The sequence below is a fragment of the Bombina bombina genome, chromosome 6 (genome assembly GCF_027579735.1).
Source record: "Bombina bombina isolate aBomBom1 chromosome 6, aBomBom1.pri, whole genome shotgun sequence".
Taxonomy (NCBI): Eukaryota; Metazoa; Chordata; class Amphibia; order Anura; family Bombinatoridae; genus Bombina; species Bombina bombina.
The window spans coordinates 242,768,626-242,794,265 of record NC_069504.1 but is presented as its reverse complement, the minus strand read 5'-3'; the positions used below and the strand labels follow the sequence as shown (position 1 = coordinate 242,794,265).

Here is a 25,640-nt window from a genome sequence, read left to right as displayed (position 1 = left end):
GAACTTATGATTATAATATAACTGCTTATAGAATATAACAGCGGGTGAAGCCCCGCTTACCCCTAAAATAAGGGAAGTGGGTGGGAGGGGAGGGGTTTAAAATTGAGCAAAGCGTAGTAAAATTCTAATAATATACATATTTTCCAATGAAAGCTTCTGCTTTAGCTAGTATATGCAGGACATAACTACGTTCAGTATATTAAATATGCTTAGAAGCAGGAGGGGAGCACCCAAAGTGTCATATATACAAATAAAGATCTGGGAGTAGAAGGTAGAACAATATAGAATAATAAATGACAATTTTCTTTTCACACCACTTCGGACCCCTTAGATACAGGAGCACTATAAGCCATTGGGACCCATGTCACTAATGGATGTAAGTAGTAGGTAACCTGTCTCCTCTATCCAAGGTACAACACTATGTTGGCCCATCAGACTGGCAGTTGATCAAAACTAGCAACTATTGTCCCTGTCCACCCTAATATCTCTCTCTCCCCTGCCGCCTAGGGAAAAAGAGGGATCTATGTTGTCTGCGTCAAAAGGGTACACATATAGATAACCCTTGGCTCAGGAAAATAATTTCAACAATAAAGTAGACAGGGTTAATCCTTTCAGAAACAGTGACAATCTATCGCACAGGCCAATGGCTTGTATGTTGCAATGATATGGGAGACTAGGAAACTTGGCAGATCTTGCTAAATACAATACTTAAATCTGTGTATTATGGCTAAATATAAGAATGTTTTAAGCTGGGAAAACGCTAATGAAGCAGACAAGCTTGTGAATATTAGTTAGCACTGAATATTATAACGTCAATAGCTCCTAGCAGGAATGAAACCGCTAATTACTTAGGGATAACTTAATCATTAAACAGCTAAACAAACATATGGAGATAGTTAGTGCCATATGTGACATGAAAGGCGACTGCAAAATGACTAAGTCTAGCCTACCACCTGACTTAGACCTTGTCTGCACATAGCAGCATCCAGCAAAGTCCTTGTGTGTGATGGGATCTGAACCTCTGATCCACAGTTCCTGTTGGCCACTCGATTCATCAATAAGAAACAGCCAAAGCGTCCAATCTCTACCATTCCTGCCTCCCCATGTCTATTGTGAGAGTTGTGGAAAGTTCCCTGCACTCGGCCCACAGGGACCCGGCCCGCATCCCCCCCGGAACGTGCCCAGGGACAGGTAAGCAGACTGCAGTTGGACTCGGGGATCCTGGCTGGAAGGCAAAAGTTGTTGACAAAAGCTTCCGTCTAACGGAAGGAGTATAGCTTTTCAGTGGCCGCAGATTTTATTGTAGAGTGGGCGAGCTGTCTCAGCTGGCACAATGGAGTTCGCTATCCACCTTGATAACCGTGACACTAACCCTCCAGTCTTTCTGCTCATCTCCGCCGGGTGCGGTGCAATGAGTGAACCTGCAATCAGCTCCGTAGGGCGCAGTGTCACAGGATGTGTAAAGGATGGTGCTATCTTGTAAGTTACACGTACTCCTCCTTGGGGCACATGAGTCCCTGAATAGCTGTGCCAGTGAAGTAACGTTATTTTGGGCATGCAGTGTTCTTTTAGTCCTCCATTCCATAGCTATTGTGAGGTAGAGTGGATTTCACCGAGATACTGGTTGTTCTAGCCATAAATTCTCCCGTCGCCACTTTTATCTGTTGCTCTTGCGAAAGGTGCTGTTCTTTGCAAGTCAGAAGTTTTGTATTATCCCATCTGTCTTGCGATGGGATCACTTGCTGTTCCATAATGGACCTTAGGCAGGCTGATAGATCCTCATAACCATCAACCAGTTGTAGATTAAGCTTCCACAGTGCCCCATAAATAGCTGCAGAGCCTACCTCCATATCTGACGCGATAGCTTTAGTAGGCCGCAAAGGCCTAGGCATTTCTCAGTTAGCAATGGTAAGTAGGATGAATAGCTGATTTGAACATAAAGTAAAGTGATTTACTAGCAGTGTAAGAACAGTCCTGCTTGTTCACTATTAGGATTGGGGCAAATTGCAGAGAATAAATTGCTATTTGCCTTTATTTTAAATAAATCTCTGCAGGAGCTCTCTGAAGCACGTCTTCTCTGCTTGGCTGTTGACTCCGCCCCCCCGCCCCATGAGTAGATTTTATGGTGTTAGTGTTTGGGCACTTTTAAAAGAGCTGAATGCCATTTTAAGGGCAGTAAAAGAGCTGAATGCCCCTTTAAGGGCAATGCCCATACAAAAACATTAGGATTTTTTAGAGTTAGTTTTTTTTTATTTTGTGGGGTGGTTGGGTGGGGGGTTTACTTTTAGGAGGGGACTTAGTAATTTTTGTAGGGTAAAAGAGCTGTTAAACGTATGGCAATGCCCTACAAAAGGCCCTTTTAAGGACTATTGGTAGTTTATTGTAGGTTGGGGTGGTTTACTTTTAGAGGGGACTTAGTAATTTTTGTAGGGTAAAAGACCTGTTAAACGTATGGCAATGCCCTACAAAAGGCCCTTTTAAGGGCTATTGGTAGTTTATTGTAGGTTAGGGGGTGTTTTTATTTGGGGGGCTTTTTTATAGGGCTATTAGATTAGGTGTAATTGCTTTTATTTTTGATAATTTTGTTTATTACTTTTTGTAAGCTTAGAGTATTTTTATTTTTACGTAATTTAGTGTTTATTATTTTTTGTAATTTTAGATTTTTTAATTTTTTTCGTAGTGTTAGTTTTTTTTAAAATTTGTAATTTAGATTTTTTAATTGGTAGTTTTTTTTAATTTTATTAGAATAGTTATGTTAGGTTAATTTATAGTTTAAACTTAGGTTATTTTTATTTCACAGGTAAGTTTTTATTTATTTTAAGATAGTTTTATTTTAATTTAAAGTTAGGGGGTGTTAGGTTTAGCGATGTGGGGGGGCGGCTGTTTAGGGGTTTATAGGTTTAGTTTAGTAGTTACAATGAGGGGGGCTAGAGGTTTAGGGTTAATACTTTATTATAGTATTGGTGATATGGGGGGCCGGCGGTTTAAGGGTCAATAACTTTTATTAGTGTTGGCGATGTCGGGGAGCAGCAGAGAAGGGGTTAATAATTATATTTAGTGTCCGTGATGTCAAGGAGCGGCGAATTAGGGGGTAATCATTTTTATTTGTGCCCGCAATGTCGGGGAGCGGCTGATAAGGGGTTAATTCACTTTATTTAGTGTCGACAATGTCAGGGGGCGGTGGAGTTAGGGGTGTTTTAGACTTGGGGTTTTTGTTAGAGTGTTAGGTTTAAAAGTAACTTTCTTTTCCCCATAGACATCAATTGAGTTTGCGTTACAGTGATCTCCATTCCGCGATTCGCAGGTGTTAATTTTTTTTCTAAACACTCTCTTCCCATTGATGTCTATGGGGGAAAGTGTGCACAAGAACGTAAACTCAGGCCCTTGGCTTTTGTGCGGTATGGAGCTTAACACACCATAACGCACAGCACAAGGAGGCTTTTCAGTAACTTGTAATGGCAAGCGCTATGGAGAGTGCAGTAACGCAATTTTTTGGTGTTAGTTTCGTACCCTGTTATAGCGCAAAACTCATAATCTAGGTGAATGTTCTTTATATAGGGGTAAATCGTTCTTTTTATTTTTAAATATATATTCTTATAAATATATGTATATATCTATGCTTGTGTATATATTCATATATATTCATATAGATATATAGGTGCAGATATATATTTTACATTAACATCAGATATAATATATATATAAAAGATTTAGATATATTTAAAATAAAAAGAAGAACATGTGAATGTAAAATATGCGTAACAAGCTTTGGGTTGCATGCTGTAGGTCTAACGGGGTGTCAAGTTAGCATACCTGAAGACTTAGTATCTTAAGGCACATTACGTAAATATTACATATAAAAGTATTGGAAAAAATATTAATAATATTTATCAATAATTATTTTTAGTTACTTTAAAATATATCTATATACTCTAATAATTTTTGAATATTTTATTTACATTACTTATTAATATTTTTCAACATTTATATTTAATAAACACATTAACACCCCTTAACATCACTCATGTCAGGTTTGAGGCACATGAAGAACTAAAGTACTTATGTCAGTAGTTTATTTTGTGCAAAACCAAACAGGAGTACAGTAATTCTTCATGTGCACTTACATTAGTTATATTAAGGTTGTTATGTATTTATTAATTATAAAATATTGAAAAATATTAATAATGAATGTAAATAATTATTATAGCTGTACTAATATATTCTTATATATATATATATATATATATTATTTTTTTGCAGTAACTATAATAATTATTATTAATATGTTTTTCAGTATTTTATATTTAATATTTACATATCAAGCCTTAAGAGAACTAATTTTTCATATGCGCTAACCCGACACCCGCATTAGACCTACAGTGCACAACTTGAAGTGCGTTACACTATTTTACATTCCAATGTTCTTCCTATTGAAGTCTATGAGGAGAAGTAGTTACCATGGTTGTGATATCCAAAGTTGTTTAGTTAGTGTGGGTTGGGTTTCACTAGCTTGAAAAAGTTTTACTTTCAACTAGTAATATGTGCGCTAATCGGCTCGCGCAAAATCTTTACTTCTGTGTTATTACTCGAGCCAAAACACTAAATAGAGCACCAATTGTAATCTAGCCCAAAAATATTCATTGTATTGAAAGTGGTACATTATTGCAATCTGCATTAATATTTATTTTGCGTCCTTTTGCTGTAAACACCTCTTGAAACGGTGTACTTGTTCCACTTTCTCCCAGGAAGGCTGGGGTTAATACTTATAGCTAATTTTCTGTGAGCCAGTCTATCCTCCTCCTCTCCCTCCCTTTATCTGTACTCATTTGCTCTTTTAAGGTGTATTATCAGTTTTGCATCAACAACCAAGATATGAAAAGCATTCTTTGCAATATCAGTGAGCACATTAAAGTAGTTTAGGTGTGAATATTATTGTGTATAATACATTGTATAATTGTAGTTTAGCTATTAGAGGGAGATTAGATAGGAGATATATGTCTTTGCTCAAATACCTATTAAGGGGCCAGACTACGAGTGGAGTGCAAATTAACCTGCTCCCCGCTAGAGCATTAATTGCACTAGAATTAAGATTGTTTGAAAGGAAACTGTTTTCGCTCTCGCGGTAACCCGATTAGTGTAAAAAGCCGAAGTTAGAATATCACGTGTACATTCACATATTCCCCCATAAAAGTCAATGGAAACACCCCACTCTCGCACAAACCTGATTGCATATTCTCATTTGCGCTAACCCAACATAAAAATATGAGTATTTCATATTCTAGTGTTCTTTACAAAACATAATATGTTCTATTTATTCAGAAATGCATATTTCTATATACAGTATATCTGATGATATTATGGTAATATATATATCTATACCTATATATTTACATGATTATATATAGGTAAAGATATATATACAGATATATATATAGGAATATCTATTTATAAATACATAGAACATTTTCTGTTATCTGCAGAACATTGAAATGTGAAATATTTACAGTAGTACATAGTTAAAGCCTTTATTAAAAATGAATATTGCATACATATGCTTTTACATGTTTTCATCTACTTTACTGCAAAGGGCTCCAATGCACTCCAATGTATTTATGTCTTTATATTTGTATAAACATAACACAAGCAATTAAGGTTGAAAACAGACACCGTCGTCCACACGGCATAGAGCAAACAAACTGATTCGAACTTCCTGCACTCAGCATGGAGAGTGTCGGGTTAGAAGGCTGCTGAAAATAAATTCAAGGAGAAGTAGGGGTCCCAAGAAATCTGTGAGTAAAACTCGTTAATAATAGTAAGCTTTTTTAACAACATTTGCTTATCTTGGTAAAGACACTATGCACAAAGCACTTGATTAAAAGTCACATTGAAATTTTATTGAGCAAAGTATTTAAAAAGTTCATACAGGAACTGTGATAGACACAGTAACTCACGGTAAGCTGAAAGACAGGGAGGCAAGTGACATGATCTGACGCGTTTCACGCCGGTTGGCGCTTTCTCAAAGATGAGCCTCCCTGTCTTTCAGCTTTACCGTGAGTTACTGTGTCTATCACAGTTCCTGTATGAACTTTTAAATACTTTGCTCAATAAAATTTCAATGTGACTTTTAATCAAGTGCTTTGTGCATAGTGTCTTTACCAGATAAGCAAATGCTGCTAAAAAAGCTTACTATTAATAACGAGTTTTAACTCACAGCTTTCTTGGGACCCCTGCTTCTCCTTGACATTATATTTATATGTGTATATATGGCTGCAAATACATATCAACATATATATATATATATATATACTACATCTTTTGGACGTGTGTATGTATGTATCTCAATGTTAAAGTCCTTTTGCAGCCTTTTTTTTTCTACACACTTGATACCTCCTATCTTTGAGCCTTTATAACTTTTATAATATTATGTTTTAATAATTCTTATTAGACAGTGTTATTGTTGAGTGTAACTGTACTTTGTAAATGCATTTTTTTATGTGTTTTGTGACACTTTTATGTTTTTCAAACAGTTAAAGGGACATGAAAACCCAAAAACTTTTTTTTCATGATTCAGATAGATAATACAATTTTAAACAACATTCCAATTTACTTCTATTATCTAAGTTGCTTCATTATTTAGTTAACCTTTGTTGAAGAAATCGCAATGCACAGGGGTGAACCAATCACAAGAGGCATCTATGTGCAGCCACCAATCAGCAGCTACTGAACCTATTAAGATATGCTTTTCAATGAAGGATATCAAGAGAATGACGCAAATTGTAAAGTTGTTTAAAATTGCATGCTCTTTCTAAATCATGAAAGAAAGAAATTGGGTTTCATGTCCCTTTAACTGTTTTACAAAACTCTGAATTGCGGTAATCATTCTAGCGTATTGCGCTCATGTGATCGCATTTACTTTCAACTCATAATACGAGCGGTAAGCCTGATGAGCGCAAACCCCCATAATAAACCTCTTATCACTCGGGCGCAAACGTAATCGTAATCTGGCCCTAAATATATTATTACTAAGTAACTGCTAATCCACTTTAAGTAAAGAAACGAGGGCAGTGTCTACCCTTAACTGGACATGTGCAGAGTTCCTGTTATATATGTGTAGTAGTTTGTGATTGGTTGCCAAGGATTAGTTTGTTTTGGGGACAGGGAAATCAGTCAAAAGAAATATTCATAAAAACAGTATTCTTATTTGACAAATTAAACTGCATTATTCATTGCAAAATTCTTCTAAGATATGAAGCTACATTATCATGCAGCTTACAATTTGTATTTAATGTCCCTTTCATTTAAATTGTTAGAATGATACACAGCATTCTTAAATGCAAAATACAAAGCAATAAAATAATTAAATGCACTTTTGTATGCCAAATAAAAAGCAACTGTTTATTCTCTCCTATTCTTAAAAATAACTCACTCAAGTAAGTTCTCAGTTTTGGATTTTTTATTATGAATTTCACAAGGGAACCTCCAAGACCTGACAAGGCAGCTTATTTTAAAAACAAACCTTATGAATCCAGCAAAAACACCCACGGAAAAGAGTATGTTATCTCCACTACTGTTACAAATTAAAGGGACAGTCTACACCAGAATTTTTATTGTTTAAAAAAGATAGATAATCCCTTTATTACCCATACCCTAGTTTTGAATAACCAACACAGTTTTATAAATACACTTATTACCTCAGTGATTATCCTGTATCTAAGCCTCTGCAAACTGCCCCCTTATTTCAGTTCTTTTGACAGACATCCAATTTAGCCAATCAAAACTGGCTCACTGGAACTTCACGTGTGTGAGCACAGTGTTATCTATATGACACACATGAACTAACACCCTCTACTGTGAAAAACTGTCAAAATGCCCTGAGAGAAGAGGCGGACTTCAAGGGCTTAGAATTAGCATATGAACCTCCTAGGTTTAGCTTTCAACTAAGAATACCAAGAGAACAAAGCAAAATTGGTGATAAAAGTAAATTGAAAATTTGTTAAAAATTACATCCTCTATCTGAATCATAAATGTTTATTTTGGACTAGACTGTCCCATTAAGGAGAGACATAAATTAATGTGTACTCTTATCAATGCAACAGCTGAACAAGCAATCATTGGGCTGGACACTTGTGATGCTGCTGAGGCAAATCGTTGTAAAGGCAAGATCACATTTTACTTGTATTGAGCATTGTTTCACCTATATTTATACAGTTTCATTAGTGGGCTTTCATGTCCTATAGCAGTGCTTCTTAAATCCAGCCCTCAAGTACCCTGACAGGCACAGTTGAAATATCAGCCAATGGTGTGAGAGCAGGTTGGTAACCATGGTTACTTATTAGCTGATATCATGAAAAGGGTGGCCTGTTACGGATATTGGAGTTGAGAAAGCGCTGATCTATAGTTTTCATTAAGTGCCTAGTACATCTCTCACATATCAAACAACAAATGGTGGACATTTGGAAAAAAAACAATACTTCACAACACTTCACAAGCACACCTGCAAAAACATTCATTATTCTAAATATATTCACATCTATTATATTAGTGTAAAGTAGATAAAACCATAGGCGTTTCAGAAACCTCAGAGTCTCAAACGAATGAGGGGCTGAGTGTTTTAAGTTCTGGGGACAGGATCAGGGATTTTCATGTGAACTTCATTCAAGCCTTGTCTGGTGGGCACGTCTCACTATTTTGATAATGTTGTCTGGTTTTTAATTTTATTTTTCAGGTTTTTTCAATGCTTGTGTCTGAACATATTTTGGGTTGGACTCTTTTTTGGTGGGTGTTATTTTCAAGTTTTATTTTAATTTGTTTTGTAAGATTTTGAAGAAGTTTTTGTAATGCAGGGTATTCTTAGCAAGCTGGGAGATGCGGTTCCATTTATTATAATAGTGCTGAACTCCGCAACTTGCTTATGCAGTGGCATCACCAGGGTGGTCATGTGCCCTCCCAATGGTGGTCATCCCTTGCTTTCTTGCCCTAGCTCCACTGGTCTCTGTCCATTTCACACATGGTCCTGCCCTCCATCACAGTCCCACCCACAAATTACCGGTGGACCTCTTGGAAGTGCCCCCCCCCCTCACACACACACACACACATATTTAATTTGTAGAGACACCACTGTGCTTATGTTATGAAAGAGTTTTGTTAATTCTAGACCATTGTGTAGAATGTAGCAGCATACATTATATGCTCTCTATGGCAGTTGGAAAAAAAACAAAATATAAAAAGTAAGCAAAATAAATAATAAAAGTATTAATAGTATTTATTATCCTTACTTAGACATTTTTTAAGGGAAATTCAGTATTCATTTATTTCTAATTTGAACTGGAACTTGACACAGTCGTCCTATGTATTTAAAAAGGATATGAAATGTATACAAAGTTTCTGAATCAACTAATTATTTTATCATCTATTTTATCTACTAAAGATTTAGTTCTCCCAAATTGTCCCGGATCTGTGGGACTATAGGGTTAGGAGGTTTGCCCACTGTCCTCTCCTGCAGGCCCCGTGTCAGGGCAAATGTTTATATTTCTAGGGACTGCCCAGCCCCATCCATGACACGCCACAAACTCCACCCAGGACAAACCCAGCTGCGCCCTCAACTTTCCTTCCATAGCTAAACCCAAAAAGCACCAGTTGTTTCCTTACAATGAGCCCCCCTCACCTTACTGTCCCAGAAACCCTCCAGGAAATATAGGGATGTATGAAGTCCATAATGTCCCATGAGCTATATTCATTATTTAATTTCAGCAGCATTTTTATTCTACCATCATGAAGTATGTTTTATTAGTCTTCTTTACTTTTCTTTAAAAAAAACATAAACACACAGTTTCCCATAGACCTCAAAGCTCAAAGTTAAGGCACTTTTCAGTGCCGTTTTTTCCTAACATCCCACAGTCGCTAAGTGCTAAAGGCAGTTTTCTTTTTTTTGTTTTCTTTTTTTTTTAATTGTACATTAAAAAAAAAAAAATAACATTTGATTTTGGGGGCATTTGGGGCTCATTTATAAAATTAACCAGAGCTATGATCTCTGGTTAATTTTATAAGTGCTAATTGCCACCATAAGCTCGCAGTAGCAATAACCAGCCACTTGTAACAGCAAATTATTTATCGCACGCACGAAAAAGGGCAACTTTGCCCATTTGTGTGCACACAATAGATTGGCGCTCCACTTGTAATCTGGCCCTAAAGGGGGTAATGCATTAACAAATACTGCTCCATTTTATGCAGAGCTCCATTACATTATTGAATTTACAATATGTAGTTTTATGTACTTTAGACTTTGTATTTTGTAAGGTTAAATTTGATATTGTTTTTTTATATTGTGTTACATATTGTTACATATTTTAATATATAGCATCTTTGTAATTTAAACTGCATATATTATGTTATGACCATATTCTGTATTATATGCTACAAACTTGCCACTTATTACAACACAAAAACTACAATACTACCATTACTTATTGCTTGATTTTCTTGCTATTATTAGTATTATTTGACATGAGTAGGGTATGCAACAGGGTAAAACAAATTCCTGTAAGTTACCTTAAAACTTGTTTTTTTCACTGCCTGTAAAAAGGCTAGAGTATACACTACAGTCTCCATAACCTGCAATATCTTATGCAGTAATGAATGCAGAAGTTGCCCTAATTGGCTACAGCAAATTAAATCAAATAAACATACTCAACAGGCCTTTCAATGAATGCATCTTGGAAATGTAAACAACATAAATTTTGCTAAAAAAAACATTTATTTTGTAATTAAGCTCTTAAATCATTGCTGCACAACATACATACACGGCAATGATTTAAGCCCTATATTGTCCTGAACACAACCAGGCAATGAAGGGAATTAATTAATGCCTTGGAACAAATATGCTGCACTGATATAACCCTCTGGTTCCCAGCAGTGAAAACCAAGATCACATATGCAGCAGTGAGTTAACATCCTTGCCCCCTGCTTGCCTCCGACAAGAGGCATCATACAATGCTTAAACTTGAAGGACATAGAAAAGAAGGGAACTGTTGTGGTTTAAGAAGTGTATAGACACTGAAGGAGTAGCTATACTTATATAACTTTCTCCAACCTTGTTGTCTAAATGACATTTAGGGATCATTATATGTGCTCTAACTGTATTTGTCAAGCTCTAAAATATTTAATGAAAGTCCCACAAAAATGTCTTCTGACTTCAAAAGAACATTGTATACTGTAAATAAATAAAGTTTATTTTATTCCATTTGACAGATTATCACATGATATATCTGCAAAAGTACAAATGAGTTGTCATACTTCTTTGCAGCAATCCTAAAATATTTTTGTGAAACCCAAAGAAAACTTTAGCTATTCAATAAGCAAAAATATGCTGAAACTATGTTTGAAGACTCCTACCAGAAGTAATATGGGAGGTAAGAAGGCCTAGATGGAACAAAAATATCGGGTATGTGTATCAGACTAGTTAAATGTCTAACTGACACTGAATATACCACACATTCAACACCAATTTTATATCTTTCATAAACCTTTTTTTATAGATTCTTTAATAATCAGTCCTAATTCTCTGAGATTTCTTAAAAACCGTCTAAGACTCAGGAAGTAAACACTTCTTTACTAAATTTTTTGAATTATATATCCATTTTTGCTGGGTCACACTGTCACATTCTCAAAATCAGTTTCCAGGATATGTGCATACAGTATAGTTTAAAACCAGGACAAGAAAGTTTACTGACCATTAATAATATATAATATATATAATATATTATATAGATATATAGAGAGAGAGAGAGAGAGAGAGAGAGAGAGAGACAGAAAGATTCATTTAATAAAACTTTTTCTTAAAAAACATACCCGGGCAGCTCTGGAAGAGTATGGATCTTCAAATAAAGCCCATATGCGAGGTTGCAACCTTCTCCACCGTCCAACTTTTCCATCAGGACCAACAACATCTTCAATTGCCTAACCGTTTATCCAAATCTTCTTCATCCTCGTCTATAAGTGGTGGTTCCCCAGAAATCAAATCTGGTGTCTCAAATATATCCAGTGCTTCTTTCTGCATCACGATGCTGACGATAAGTCATCCAACAACAGGGCTCAACATCTGTTTCATCAATACCACCAAAAAGCCAGTTCCTCTTCAAAGAGGAGGCCCACACACATCTGCTGGGCAGTGCAGCTTACCTGTGCGATAATAATTAAGCACATAGGCAAAAACACCAGGGTGCCTATCAAAGAAAAATTCATTGCCCCTGGGGCTACACTGAAAGGGTCCTGAAATTGGTTGTAGCTCCAGCCCTTGAATGCTCTGTGAATCACAGGCGAGCAAGGCTAGTCGAGTCCCTGGTATGGTTTTTAGGGGTGCTTCGGTATGTCTCATGTCTTGTGCCCCCGACATTAAGGATTATCCTCTCATTCTCATCAATCTTACCCATGTCTGTAGAACCGACATGACTCACATAGGTGACAGATAAAGGTAGCTAAACACTAAGAGATAAAAAAAAGAATGGGAATTTAAAAAAGTATTGGATAAACAATGGAAATAAACAGAATCTATGTTTGTGAAAATATCTCTATCTAAGAGCAAACCATAATTAGGCATTTACCAGAGTGTAGGAGTATAGAGTCATGTAAAATAATTAAGTAAATCCGCATTCACAGAATTTTCACATAACAGTTTCAATTTACTATAAATATGAGCATCTTTGAGTGCAAATTTTGCAGATAGATAAAGACAGGCAGACAGACATACAGATAGATAGATAGATAGATAGATAGATAGATAGATAGATAGATAGATGTAGGCCTCGTTAGTGGTCTTTGGTGTTAGAATTTGTGTAGTGTACTGTATCTTATTTATACCTACTTTATTTCTTGCATTATGTACCTCCTAATACAGTAACTCCAAATATTTTTGAGGTTTTCTGAAATGATGTTATAGTCTATAGCCTCATGATTAAACAATATCTTATTTCACATTACATAAAAATGGTCCTTTTATTCTCTTCAGTTTGCCTTCCACTTGTACCATTTACTCCATGGGGTGTTTATTAGTCACAATTTATACAAAGAAGGCAAATCATATTCACGTTATACTGTCGGCAGTTAGCAAAGCAAACCAATTAAGAGCATAATTACTTCCCTAGATATCATATGTTAATGTAATCTATGTGTACAGTTAAGTCATCTTATAGGGAGAGACAGAGAAAGAAAATACACTTTGTAAGACACAGTGTCCTAGATTCATTAATACTAGAACTAAAACAGAAACAGACTTTTCACTCTGTACTAGTCATTTTTAAGGACTCGGTCTACTAAGAATAGAAAGATTAGTGAGCTTTATTATATAGTCTACCTATAATAAAAAAAGAAACTGAATTGAATGAAAAGACAATTCCAGGTCTGAGTGAATCTAGGGGAATGACTAATTTATGCAAAGAGACGTGGATAACTAGTGTAGTCAGTTTTACCATACCTTTAAGAGAAAACATAAAGAGTATCATATTTCCCTATTAAGCTCTTCATTTTAGCTCGCAGCAAAGATGACATCCAAGCTTCAAGTGACAACTACTTGTTGGATTTATTTTCCGTTAAACACTTTGATGAGCTTTCCTTTAATCTCCGGAGGGATATGTCTATCTCAGTCCTTTTTTATAGCGCATCTTCATTCTTGATTTTTAACTACATTCTGCTCTCTGTGGATATCAGGAAGACAACAGGTGGTATTCATTGAATATCTCTGTACTAACAAACCAGCAATCGTTTGATATTGTAAAGGGCTATCAATTCCTTAGCTTTGTAAAAATCTGCATTATTACAGCCTTTTTTCAATCTGAACAAGTATGTTACAGGTAGTGGATATAGCTCTGTAAGTGCCAGCCCTTCTCATGCAAAGCAACTTGCGTCAAAGATTCTCTTGCTTCAGCACCACTACAGCATTAGCAGTAGAGGAATAAAACAGTTTCTGTATCCCCAGCAGCAGATTGTGTATCCCTCTCTCTCTGGTGAACCAGCATTCAGATTCAAACCCTCCCTTGAATCCTTTCAACAGGTTTCCTCCCTTTAGTTCATTTAAGGTGGATTAAACACTTTATATTTTGCAATAAATAGTGTTTATTAAAATGCAACCTAGTTAGACTATGTGCTACAATCCAAGATTTGTTAGTCAAAATTGTTGCTCAAATAATGAAAAAAGGAAATCAGATATACTTGATTTAATGAAAAACTAGAAAAATGTGAATGTTTTTTTTTTATATTACACACACCCACCACAAACAAATTAAAATATATCACATTATATTTATTTTACCTTTTGTATTTCACTTTCTAATTAAATTCTAAGAATAATATAATAATTCTATATATAGCTTAAAGGGACAGTAAAGTCAAAACTAAACTTTCATGATTCAGATAGGGCATGCAATTTTAAAACAACTTTCCAATTTACTTTTATCATTAAATTTGCTTTGTTCCCTTGGTGGTATTTTTGAAAAGCTAAACCTAGCTAGGCTCAAACTGATTTCTAAAACAGTTGAAAACCGCCTCCTAGCTCAGAGCATTTTGAAAGTTTTTCACAGTTAGACTGTGCTAGTTTCACATGTGTCATATAGATAACATTGTGCTCACTCCCGTGAAGTTATTTAGGAGTCTTCACTGATTGACTACACTGCATGTCTGTCAAAGGCACTTAGTTAAGGAGGCTGTATGCAAAGGCTTAGATACAAGGTAATCACAGAGGTAAAAAGCATATTAATATAACTGTGATAGGTTATGCAAAAACAGGGAATAGGTAATAAAGGGATTTATCTATCTTTTTAAATAAGAAAAATTTTGGTGTAGACTGTCCCTTTAAACACTGCCAGTTGTTTCCTCTATTTTATTAATGTTGTTTATAACTATATACTAATTCAAGTTAGTTTTTCCAAAGGCTGAAGTAACTTCATGAATGAAAGTTAAATAAGCTATTTTTGCAAAAAAGGTCACATATTATTTATAGCAAACTAAGGTATTATAATACAATATTTAATATTATTTAGTACATGCAAATACAACATAACATACAAATATGAACAAAGACACATATAAAATGTAATATATATATATAGATCCCAAATATTCTTAAGCAAGGATTTGTCTAATCCACCTTAAGTAGATCAAGGGAGAGACTCAGGGAGGAGTTATAAGCTGAATGTTAGCTCATAACAGAGTGATACAGCAGATGCTTTTAACCAGTATTTGTGATTGCATGAATTCTGAGACAATGATGAAAGACTAACCCAATTTGAGTTTGTTTTTGTACAATATAACTGTTGTCGCCTACTTTTTTCAGAGAATGGATTATTTGTATTCCTTTCAACACCGCACATCTCTAATAGGAGAGAGGAAGCATCACCGTCCTAGATACAGGTGGAACCTCTGCCACCTACTTCAGAGGACATGGGGCCACTTAGCAACCTTTATCTTCACAGTAAACTCATAACATTAAGATGACGATTATGCTAATTTATTCCTGCTATTTATAAATATATTAATATGTATTAGCAATAGTATATGCTATTTTATTTCAAGCTTTCCTCTAATGTTTGACAGCTGTGTGCCCAAAAAAATATAGACTATGTAACATAATAAATTATCTATGTGTGAAATGAGGCGTATACAATAAATCAGTAAGTGATAAGAACAAATATCAATCAGTGAAATACAGTAATGACTGTCAATATAAATTGTTTATGTTCTCATGAATTGTTATAAAGTAATATATATATATATATAAATATACTATATTGTATTGTTATCTAAAACAGGTAACCAATCTTAGAGTCATCACAGTGTACCAAGTTTTTCCAAATATTATTATTAGTAGTGGTAGTAATAATAATAATACATTTCTAAATAGCAGAAATCTTGATACCAATCAACAGAATATATGTATATTTCACCTATGCCACATCAATGTTCCTTATCTATCCTCCTTTGATAAATTTAAAAAGGTGATTAAATATTACTATTCTTAAAGTGCAAATAATTTTGAGTAATTTTTGGTAGAAAAATAAATTACTGTTCATACTGTTAATAAGACTATAACTGTTATCAATTATTGCACACACACTTTTACTTGACTTGCAACATGCTTAAGGGTCAAATCGCCATGACTTAATTCCCACCTTACCCAATAAAGACACAGACACATATTTGGAGGTATAAGACCGTGAAGCAAGGTCGCGTTTATTAAAACCTAACCAGGCAAACTCTAAACTTATTAACTTGGGAAGCTTAAGGCTTATCTATGGGTGGCGGCATCTGAGGCTAAACTATATTCTAAGCCTATCCATAATTTAGTATATATATATATATACAACCAGCGTAGTGAGGTCACCGGCCCGGATTGGTTGTTGCAATGCTCCTGCTGAGCATTGCCCTTCAGAGGCTGGCATCATCCACAAGGGGTTTCTAGGTCAGCAGGCCCGCGGGGGAGAGGCGTTACAAGCTGCGACTTGCAACATCATGCCCCTCCCATTAGCTCGACCACACCCTCGCGGAAACCATAAAAATTATTTGGCCGGGACCCCGCCACGCCAGCCGATAATTTCTACTCCTATGCTAGCAAATTGCTCCATACCCTTTAGGATCATCATTTAGGTGCGCAAGACGCACAACAAACGCCCATGATGTGAAGCCAAAAAATTACCACTTTGGACTTAAGATCAGCTAGCCTGAGTAGGCATGCCCCCTGCCAAAGTCCTAACAAAACCACCCTAATGGCAGCTGTTCCTTCAGTGCCGCCCCCCTTTCCTGCAAAAAATATCAAACACGTTAACAACAAGGGAGGGATGGGCGGGGAAAAAAACCTTTCTCCAGCAGTTGCAGACAAGAAAGAGGAAGTGTTCCAGCATCCATGCACTTTTATAACAGGTAAGAGTCCCCACCCCCACATATTGCAACAATTGTTGCAAACTCACACACTGCACAGCTTACATTTCAGTCAGGCAGCATAACCCTTAAGACGTTACATGCACAAATATGCCTTTCACTACCATAAGGGTCAAATCGCCATGACTTCATTCCCACCTTACCCAATAAAGACACAGACACATATTTGGAGGTATAAGACCGTGAAGCAAGGTCGCGTTTATTAAAACCTAACCAGGCAAACTCTAAAACTTATTAACTTGGGAAGCTTAAGGCTTATCTATGGGTGGCGGCATCTGAGGCTAAACTATATTCTAAGCCTATCCATAATTTAGTATATATATATATATATACAACCAGCGTAGTGAGGTCACCGGCCCGGATTGGTTGTTGCAATGCTCCTGCTGAGCATTGCCCCTTCAGAGGCTGGCATCATCCACAAGGGGTTTCTAGGTCAGCAGGCCCGCGGGGAGAGGCGTTACAAGCTGCGACTTGCAACATCATGCCCCTCCCATTAGCTCGACCACACCCTCAGCGGAAACCATAAAAATTATTTGGCCGGGACCCCCGCCACAAGAGATACCACACCTGCCTCCCATAATGGAGCTCTTGCCGCCACACCTAGGGATAGCTAACTGACATGCCGCCTCAACGCGCCAGCTAGGTTAGCCAAAAATAGCTCTAACCCTTCTTCAGTTAAATGAACCCCGTCCGGCCTGTACAGCCGCTTGCAGTCCCCCAAGATGTTATCATGCCTGATCACAAAACCACCTTCCTCCACGATCAACCTCCCCACATCTCTGTTCAACTTCTTCCGAATACGGTAGGCTGAACGTGTGTACTCTCACATGCCGCCACTGCAAAGCGCGCAATCACATTCGACCAAGCCACTCGTTACCCCCGGGAAACGCACTTTCAACCAACGTACATCTGATTGAATGATGTTCACCAACTCCAGCACAGGCAAACTCCCCACATCATTTCCACCCAGATGCAGCACTATCAATGAAGGCCGTCCCCAACGAAGGAAGGCCTCCTCCAGGCGACCTGGCAAATCACTCCACAACATTCCCCTTTTTCCCAGCCATCTAATGGAAACCGCATCTGGACAAAATCCCAGCTGCTGGCCGTCGCGGGCGCTTCAAAGCGTGAATGGCCGCCCAGTGAACGTACGAGTGGCCGACTATCCACGCTCTACACGGAGGGGCTCTTACACCTAAAATCAACAAAAATTTCCATTACTAAGTCCCCCGCCCATTTTTCGATACCCACCCCTCCCCTTTTTCAACTATCTACACTTTACTCTGAAGGGGTCTAATGTATGTCCTATACCGTTTGGAACTCCACCTTCCCAATTTCTTAATTTCACGCTCCGACGCCCCAGCCGCAGCTGCGCTGGTGGCTGCTCCAATGCGAAAGGAGTGGGGAGTGATGAGCCCAGGGTCCAAGCCGACCCTCTTAGCTGCTTCCTCCAACACCCTCCGAAACTGGAATCTGGACAGGTTAGACCCATCCGCATGAATAAAAAACTGCCTTGAACTCCCTGGCCTGTTCGCCGAAAAATCAGAAGCGAGCCGGACGGGGCAACACCCCACGAAGTCCTGCTGCTGTATGGATAACCATACACCTTTCCTGTCTTGATCCGTCTTAGATCTAGGGATAAATAACAATAGCGCTTGCAAGTCAAACCTGACATGCTGCGCTTGGATACCACCACCTACCGCTGACCTGGTTGGACTAACTATCTTGCCTACTCTCAGGGCCCCAAAGAAAGCAACCGCAAACGCCGCCCTAAACAAAGCAACCTCATACTCATCTGCGCACACTTCCGGCAGCGCTGCCAATAAGGCCCCCAAGCCGCTGAATTGTAATGGGCTCTCGCCGATCTGCCGACTTAGCCTCTATCCTGCCCCAACCTTTCATTACCTGCCTAACCAGAAACGCATTCGTCCCATCCTGGATACCCTTCCATTTAGCGAAAAGGATAAGGCAGCTAGCCTTCCTTGCATGGATCCTTTTCTACAGCCACTTTCCTTCAAACACACCATCCACTCAAGCAACAAAGCTGGCGATTCGGATTCCACCGGAACGCCCTTACCCTTGAGGAAAACTTCCCATTCGGCCCAGTACTTGCCGTAGGCCTTCCAGGTAGCAGGTGCCAGCGACGCCTGAACCATTGAAGTCAACACGTCCCCCCCTTCCGCCACCTGCCAAAGAAAGGAAGGACAAGGAGTACCAACCTCTGCTGCCCTTGGTGCCAGCTTTCTGAATGCCTCCCATTGGCCTCGCGACAACGCGTCCGCCAATACATTATCGACCCCAGGCACATGCCGCGCCGTAAAGTCAATGTTGTGCTGCAAGCACCGCAGCACCACCACCGAAGATAACGCACCACAATAGGGGAAGAGGCTGAAAGATTGTTGATAGCAAACCACGACGCTCAGATTATCGCACCAGAATATTACATTCTGGTTTGCTAATTGTCGCCCCCATAACTCAATGGCTACGACAATAGGGAACAATTCCAGGAGAGTAAGGTTCCTAGTCCATCCCCTCTCCGTCCAGGCCACAGGCCACTCCCCGGCACTCCAGGCGCCGTTGAAGTAAGCCCCATAACCCTTTGCCCCCGCCGCATCCGTGAACAGATGCAAAGCTTGGCTAGATGTCCTCACTTGCCTCTATAACAGGACCCCATTGAAATCCTTCAGGAACAACTCCCAGATTCTCAAGTCCTCCTTCATATCCAGAGACACCGCACATGACTTGCGGCTCCCGCTATCCCCTTTTAGAGGGCCCTCCAACCTCCTGTTGAATACTCTGCCCATCGGGATAACTTTGCATGCGAAATTGAGCAAACCCAGTAAAGACTGCAACTCCTTTATCGCTAGCCGGTCCGCCGCCGCGGCCGAAGAAACCGCGGCCAGCATTCGCACCACCTTATCGTTTGGCAACCTGCACTGCCTTTCTAAAGTATCGATCTCGATACCCAGAAACGTCAGGCAAGTGCATGGCCCCTGGGTCTTGTCCTCTGCCAATGGGACCCCAAAATGCGCAAATAGTGTTCTCATCACCGACATGAGCCGTTCGCACTCAAGCGACCCAGCTCTACCTATCAGCAGAAAATCGTCCAAGTAATGGGCTATCAGCCCACCCCGCGCTTCTGAAAACACCGCCCAGTGCAAGAATGTGCTGAACATCTCGAAAAAGGCGCATGAGACTGAGCAACCCATTGGGAGACAACGATCCACATAGTAAGCACCCTCGAACCAGCACCCCATCAACCGAAAGGATGCCGGGTGAATAGGCAACAAGCGGAAGGCCGACTCAATGTCAAGCTTTGCCAAGAGTGCCCCAACACCAGCCTGTTGCACCAAAACCATTGCTTGGTCAAACGACTGATAAAAAACTGAGCTAACCTCTGGGGTTGATTGCGTCATTGACCGAATTACCTTTCGGGTATGACAAATGCTGAATCAACCGGAATTTCCCCCGCTTCCTTCTTCGGCACAACCCCCAGTGGGGAAACCACCAAACCCTCCATGGGTGGCTCCCGAAAGGGGCCCACCCATGCGACCTAAACTCAGTTCTTTGCCCAGTTTATCCCTCACACTACGTCAGGGTAGTCATACGCTGACTTGAGGTTCCGCTTCTGACGCGCCCCAACTACCGGACCTACCACTGGAATGAGGAAAACCCTCCCGCAGTCCGGCCAGGAGGAGATCCCCTGCCCTCCTGTCCGGGTACGCCCTGAGCCATGGCTCAAGGGTGGCCACCCTCAACGGCGTTGGTGCCCTTTGCCCCAGCAGCCCCTCTGCCGGCTCCGCGGCCCCCCGTCTCTTTCCGTCTAGCACATTCGGTCCCTGGATGACCAGCTCCGCAGTATATGCAGGAGTGTCGAAAGGAGCAGTTTGCTCCCCGGTCACACTTCCCATCGTTAAACTTCCAACACTCCCGCCCTTTCCTTTTGACTCCCCCCATCTGCCTACTCCCCCCGGCCCTTGCGCCTGAAGGGGGGGAGGGAGAGCGCTCCGCACCCAGACGCTGCCATAAATGCACATCCGTGGTGCCAAAGGTCAGCAAAGGGTTCCCTACCATCTTACGCCTATAATCCGCATCATAAGACCGCCACACCCCCGTCCTATACGTCTTATGGACGAACTCGATAGTTTCCATGTATTTTAACACGTCAACCCGCAGCTCAGGCTTCGCCTCCACTAGGCAAGAAGCCAAAACTCTAAACAACACGTGCGCCCACTCGTCCATTGTCTCCGGTCCTCTTGACCTTTTTTTGGACCTGAGCCGTCCTCGCTCCTCTCCTTGGCCTTATGGGCCTCCAGCGACAAATCGAAAATGTGCACATATTTGTCATCCCTAATTTTTTTGATCGTCTTAGCTTTAAGGTGAGAATGCAATGAGTGCACGCTGCAGGGGTAGGCATCTCCCTGCAGCGCCACTTTCCTGTCTGCCACCGCCAAGCTCACAGCCCCTGGTCCTACCTGCTGGACAACACCCCCTGAGCCCCCCATCTGCGCTCCCCCACCCGGAGCTAGCCTCGACTCCTGTCTCTGTTGCCCAGCTACCAACCTGCGAAGATATTTCAATACCCGTTTTTTGAGGTTTAGACACTGGCCCTAAGGAGTCGTCACTCTCAGAGCCAGTGTCACTAGATGACCCACCCGCACCCTCCCCCAGCACCCCACACAATGCAATCTCACCTGCTCCTGCCGCCGCCGAGGGAAGAGCCTCCTGGCCTGGACCGGTCCTCTGAGACACTTCTCGCCTAGCATCCTGGCAAACTGCCACCACAGCATCCCCGCTAACCTGCGGAAACAAAACAGAATCGGGAGCACCAGGGATCAAGGAACGGGCACCACCCCCCACCCACTACAGAACTACTTTGCAGGCCACCCACCTGGGCCCCGGCTCCCAACTACCCTGTTCCACCAGCCCCTGCGTTTCCAACCACAGGCCCGTGTCCACCCGCCCTCCCTCTGCCCACAACTCCCACATGACCAGGATCCACCCCCCCAGCGCTGACCTGAACTGTATGCTGCTGCCCCCCCCGTCCCAGAAGAACCAGCGTGCGCGCCTTGGGCCAATATCGAGGCCAGCCTGAAATTTCCCCCATCACATCCTGTTGTCCTCTCCCCAGAGGCTCATGCCCAACTTGCGACCCACCAACCACCTGGTTACTGCGCACAACGGGGCCAAACTCCGGCCCACCACTTCCACTCACACTCAGCATTGCCATATCTGCCAGGCCCTCCCCGCCCCGGTGCCCCGCACCAACAGGTCCCCTAGTGCCAAAAACCCCAAGGCCCATGGACGTCCCAGTCTGCGGCTCGGGCCCGCTAATGCCAGCACCCATAATGCCTAACATGCGCCCCCACAAGTGTCTCCAACTGCCAAGTGCCTAACCCCCACATGCCCCCCTCACCGCCGCGGCCTGTCCGGTGCTGCCCCCTCCCGGATCCCCGGGCTCCCGACTCACCTTCCGCACCTCCATCCGTCGACCTAACTCCGCCGCGCCCGAAACCGGAAATGCCGTCGCACGCGCGGCGCCCGGAAGTGACGTCCACTAGCGCGACTACCGGAAGTGACGTCACTCGCGCCTACCACCGACCGAAGGCCTCCACCGAGAGAAGAAGCCCTGCCCGCCGCTCCAGCCTGGACCACGCCGCCGACCGCCGGAACCCCCGCCGGAACCACCGTGGACGATGCCGGACTGCTCCATACCCGCCGCGACGCCCGGACCCGCTCCCGCCGAAAGGGCCTGGATTAAGGCCAAGACCGCCCGCCCGTGCCGCCTCTGGGACAGGTAAGTTAGGTAAGTACCCGTCCCAAAGAGGGGCCGCAGACCCACTGGGGCCACCACTGACAGAGGGGGCACCCTGCAGGCCGTAATCTCCGCCACCGGAAGCCACCGGGGTAGGGGGGGAACCCCACTGAGCCACCAGGCGCGACCATGCGGTGTAGGCCCGAAGGCCCGCCGCCTAAAGTTAGGCCCTCCTGCTCGCCCTGCAACAAGCGGCGTAGGCCCAAAGGCCCCCCGCTTGAAGTCGGGCCGTCACGCACGCCCTGCACAACTAGGCCCCTCGCGCTCCCGGGCGACTAGCGTCCCCGAGGGCCCAGAAACTGGCCCGCTCACTGACCCACGGCCCTGCGCCACGCACCCCTGATCCGGGCCTACCCGCCCCACACCAGGCCCCCCGCATGACTCAAGCTGCCGGGCCCTAAACACCTCCGGGAGGCCGATCGAGCCAACCGGAGACCTTTCCACCCCCCCGCCACCCCCTGAACCCAACCCCGAATCCTCCAAATCCTCCCCCTGGGACCCCGGGAAAAGGGAAGGGGAGGAAGACACACCCGAGGGCTCCCCAGAATCCCGGGAAGGGGTGAGGCCCACCCCCTGAGAAGGGCTAGGGCCTACTACTTCACTAACCAAACTGCCACCTCTCCCCCTCACAGATACTCGCCGTGTCACTGGCGAAGACTCCCTCATCCGCTTTGGAGGAACCGACTGACGCCTAGGCCGCACCATTTTGCCAGCAAAAACAGAAAAAACCTTTCTCCAGCAGTTGCAGACAAGAAAGAGGAAGTGTTCCAGCATCCATGCACTTTTATAACAGGTAAGAGTCCCCACCCCCACATATTTCAACAATTGTTGCAAACTCACACACTGCACAGCTTTACATTTCAGTCAGGCAGCATAACCCTTAAGACGTTACATGCACAAATATGCCTTTCACTACCATTTTTTCAGTTTGTCTGTTATGCATTAAATTAAGCACAATGTTTCATATAATGAAACAAGCTAAATCTTTCTCTATATCTGTGTTTGTGGGTGCGTGTGCATAGATGTGTCGTAGTATACATAGATCAGTGTATTGACCTATAGGCCTCTAGTTATCAACGTGTCTACTTACCTGCCATCGCCGGCCCCAATACGCCCGCCTAAGCTCGCCTCACATCGCAGCCGTGGACCTGAATACGCTCGCCAAAGTTATCAATAAAGCTGTCCAAAAGCCGCGCACCAAGTACGGGGCGATGAGCAGCGGACTGTGATAGTTATCACTCATCCAATGTCGCTGCTCTTCGGCTTTTTCCCCAGCTTTATTGATAAGCTGTCACTAAGCACCCACACTAAACTACACTCCTCTACCCCCCTATACCGGCGCCCCCCGGAGCCCCCCGCAACTAAATAAAGTTTAATAACCCCTAAACCGCCGCTCCTAGACCCCGCCGCAACTATAATAAATGTATTAACCCCTAAACTGCCACTCCCAGATCCCACCGCCACCTACATTATACCTAGTAACCCCTATCCTGCCCCCCCTATACCGCCGCCACCTATAATAAATTTATTAACCCCTATCCTGCCGATCCCGGACCCCGCCGCAACTAAATAAATGTATTAAACCCCTAATCCGCAGCTCCCGGACCCCGCCGCAACCTATATTAAATTTATTAACCCCTAATCTGCCCCCCCTACACCGTTGCCACCTATAATAAATGTATTAACCCCTATCCTGCCCCCCCTACAACCGCCGCCATAAAATACATCTAAATAATATTACTCTTATTAACTAAACTAATCCTATTTAAAACTAAATATTTACCTTTAAAATAAACCCTAATATAGCTACAATATAAATAATAATTATATTGTAGCTATCTTAGGATTTATTTTTATTTTACAGTCAAATTTCAATTTATTTTAACTAGGTACAATAGCTATTAAATAGTTATTAACTATTTAATAGCTACCTAGTTAAAATAAAGAGAAATTTACCTGTAAAATAAAAACTAACCTAAGTTACAATTACACCTAACACTACACTAACATTAAATAAATTATTCCTATTTAAAACTAAATACTTACCTGTAAAATAAACTCTAAGATAGCTACAATGTAATTAATAATTACATTGTAGCTATTTTAGGATTTATATTTATTTTACATGTAACTTTGTATTTATTTTAGCTAGTTAAAATAGTTATTAAATAGTTATTAACTATTTAATAACTACCTAGCTAAAAGAAATACAAAATTACCTGTAAAATAAATCCTAACCTAAGTTACAATTAAACCTAACACTACACTATCATTAAATTAATTAAATTACCTACAAATAACTACAATTAAATACAATTAAATAAACTAACTAAAGTACAAAAAATAAAAAAAATAAGTTACAAAAAATAAAAAAAAATAGGTTACAAACATTTCAAAAATATTACAACAATTTTAAGCTACTTACACCTAATCTAAGCCCCCTAATAAAATAAACAAAGCCCCCCAAAATAAAAAAATGCCCTACCCTATTCTACATTAAAAAGTTAACAGCTCTATTACCTTACCAGCCCTTAAAAGGGCCTTTTGCGGGGCATGCCCCAAAGAAATCAGCTCTTTTGCCTGTAAAATAACCCCCCCCAACATTAAAACCCACCACCCACATACCCCTACTCTAACCCAAACCCCCCTTAAATAAACCTAAAACCTAATAGTTAATAACTATTTAATAACTATTCTAACTAGCTAAAATAAATACAAAGTTACCTGTAAAATAAACATAAATCCTAAAATAGCTACAATGTAATTATTAATTACATTGTAGCTATCTTAGGGTTTATTTTACAGGTAAGCATTTAGTTTTAAATAGGAATAATTTAGTTAATGATAGTGTAGTGATAGGTGTAATTGTAACTTAGGTTAGTTTTTATTTTACAGGTAAATT

At 41.0% G+C, this 25,640-nt stretch overlaps 1 protein-coding gene across 1 annotated transcript in view; it reads right to left on the bottom strand.

Moving 5' to 3' along the window:
* Positions 1–12,428, bottom strand: part of KCNC2 (potassium voltage-gated channel subfamily C member 2) — a 609,024-nt gene extending 596,596 nt beyond the window's left edge. The window contains 6 exon segments of the mRNA XM_053719788.1: positions 11,848–11,955; positions 11,957–12,046; positions 12,048–12,113; positions 12,115–12,141; positions 12,143–12,352; positions 12,354–12,428. Of these exon segments, the coding sequence (XP_053575763.1) occupies positions 11,848–11,955; positions 11,957–12,046; positions 12,048–12,113; positions 12,115–12,141; positions 12,143–12,352; positions 12,354–12,428 (576 nt within the window).
* Between the last annotated feature and the right edge of the window lie 13,212 nt (positions 12,429–25,640).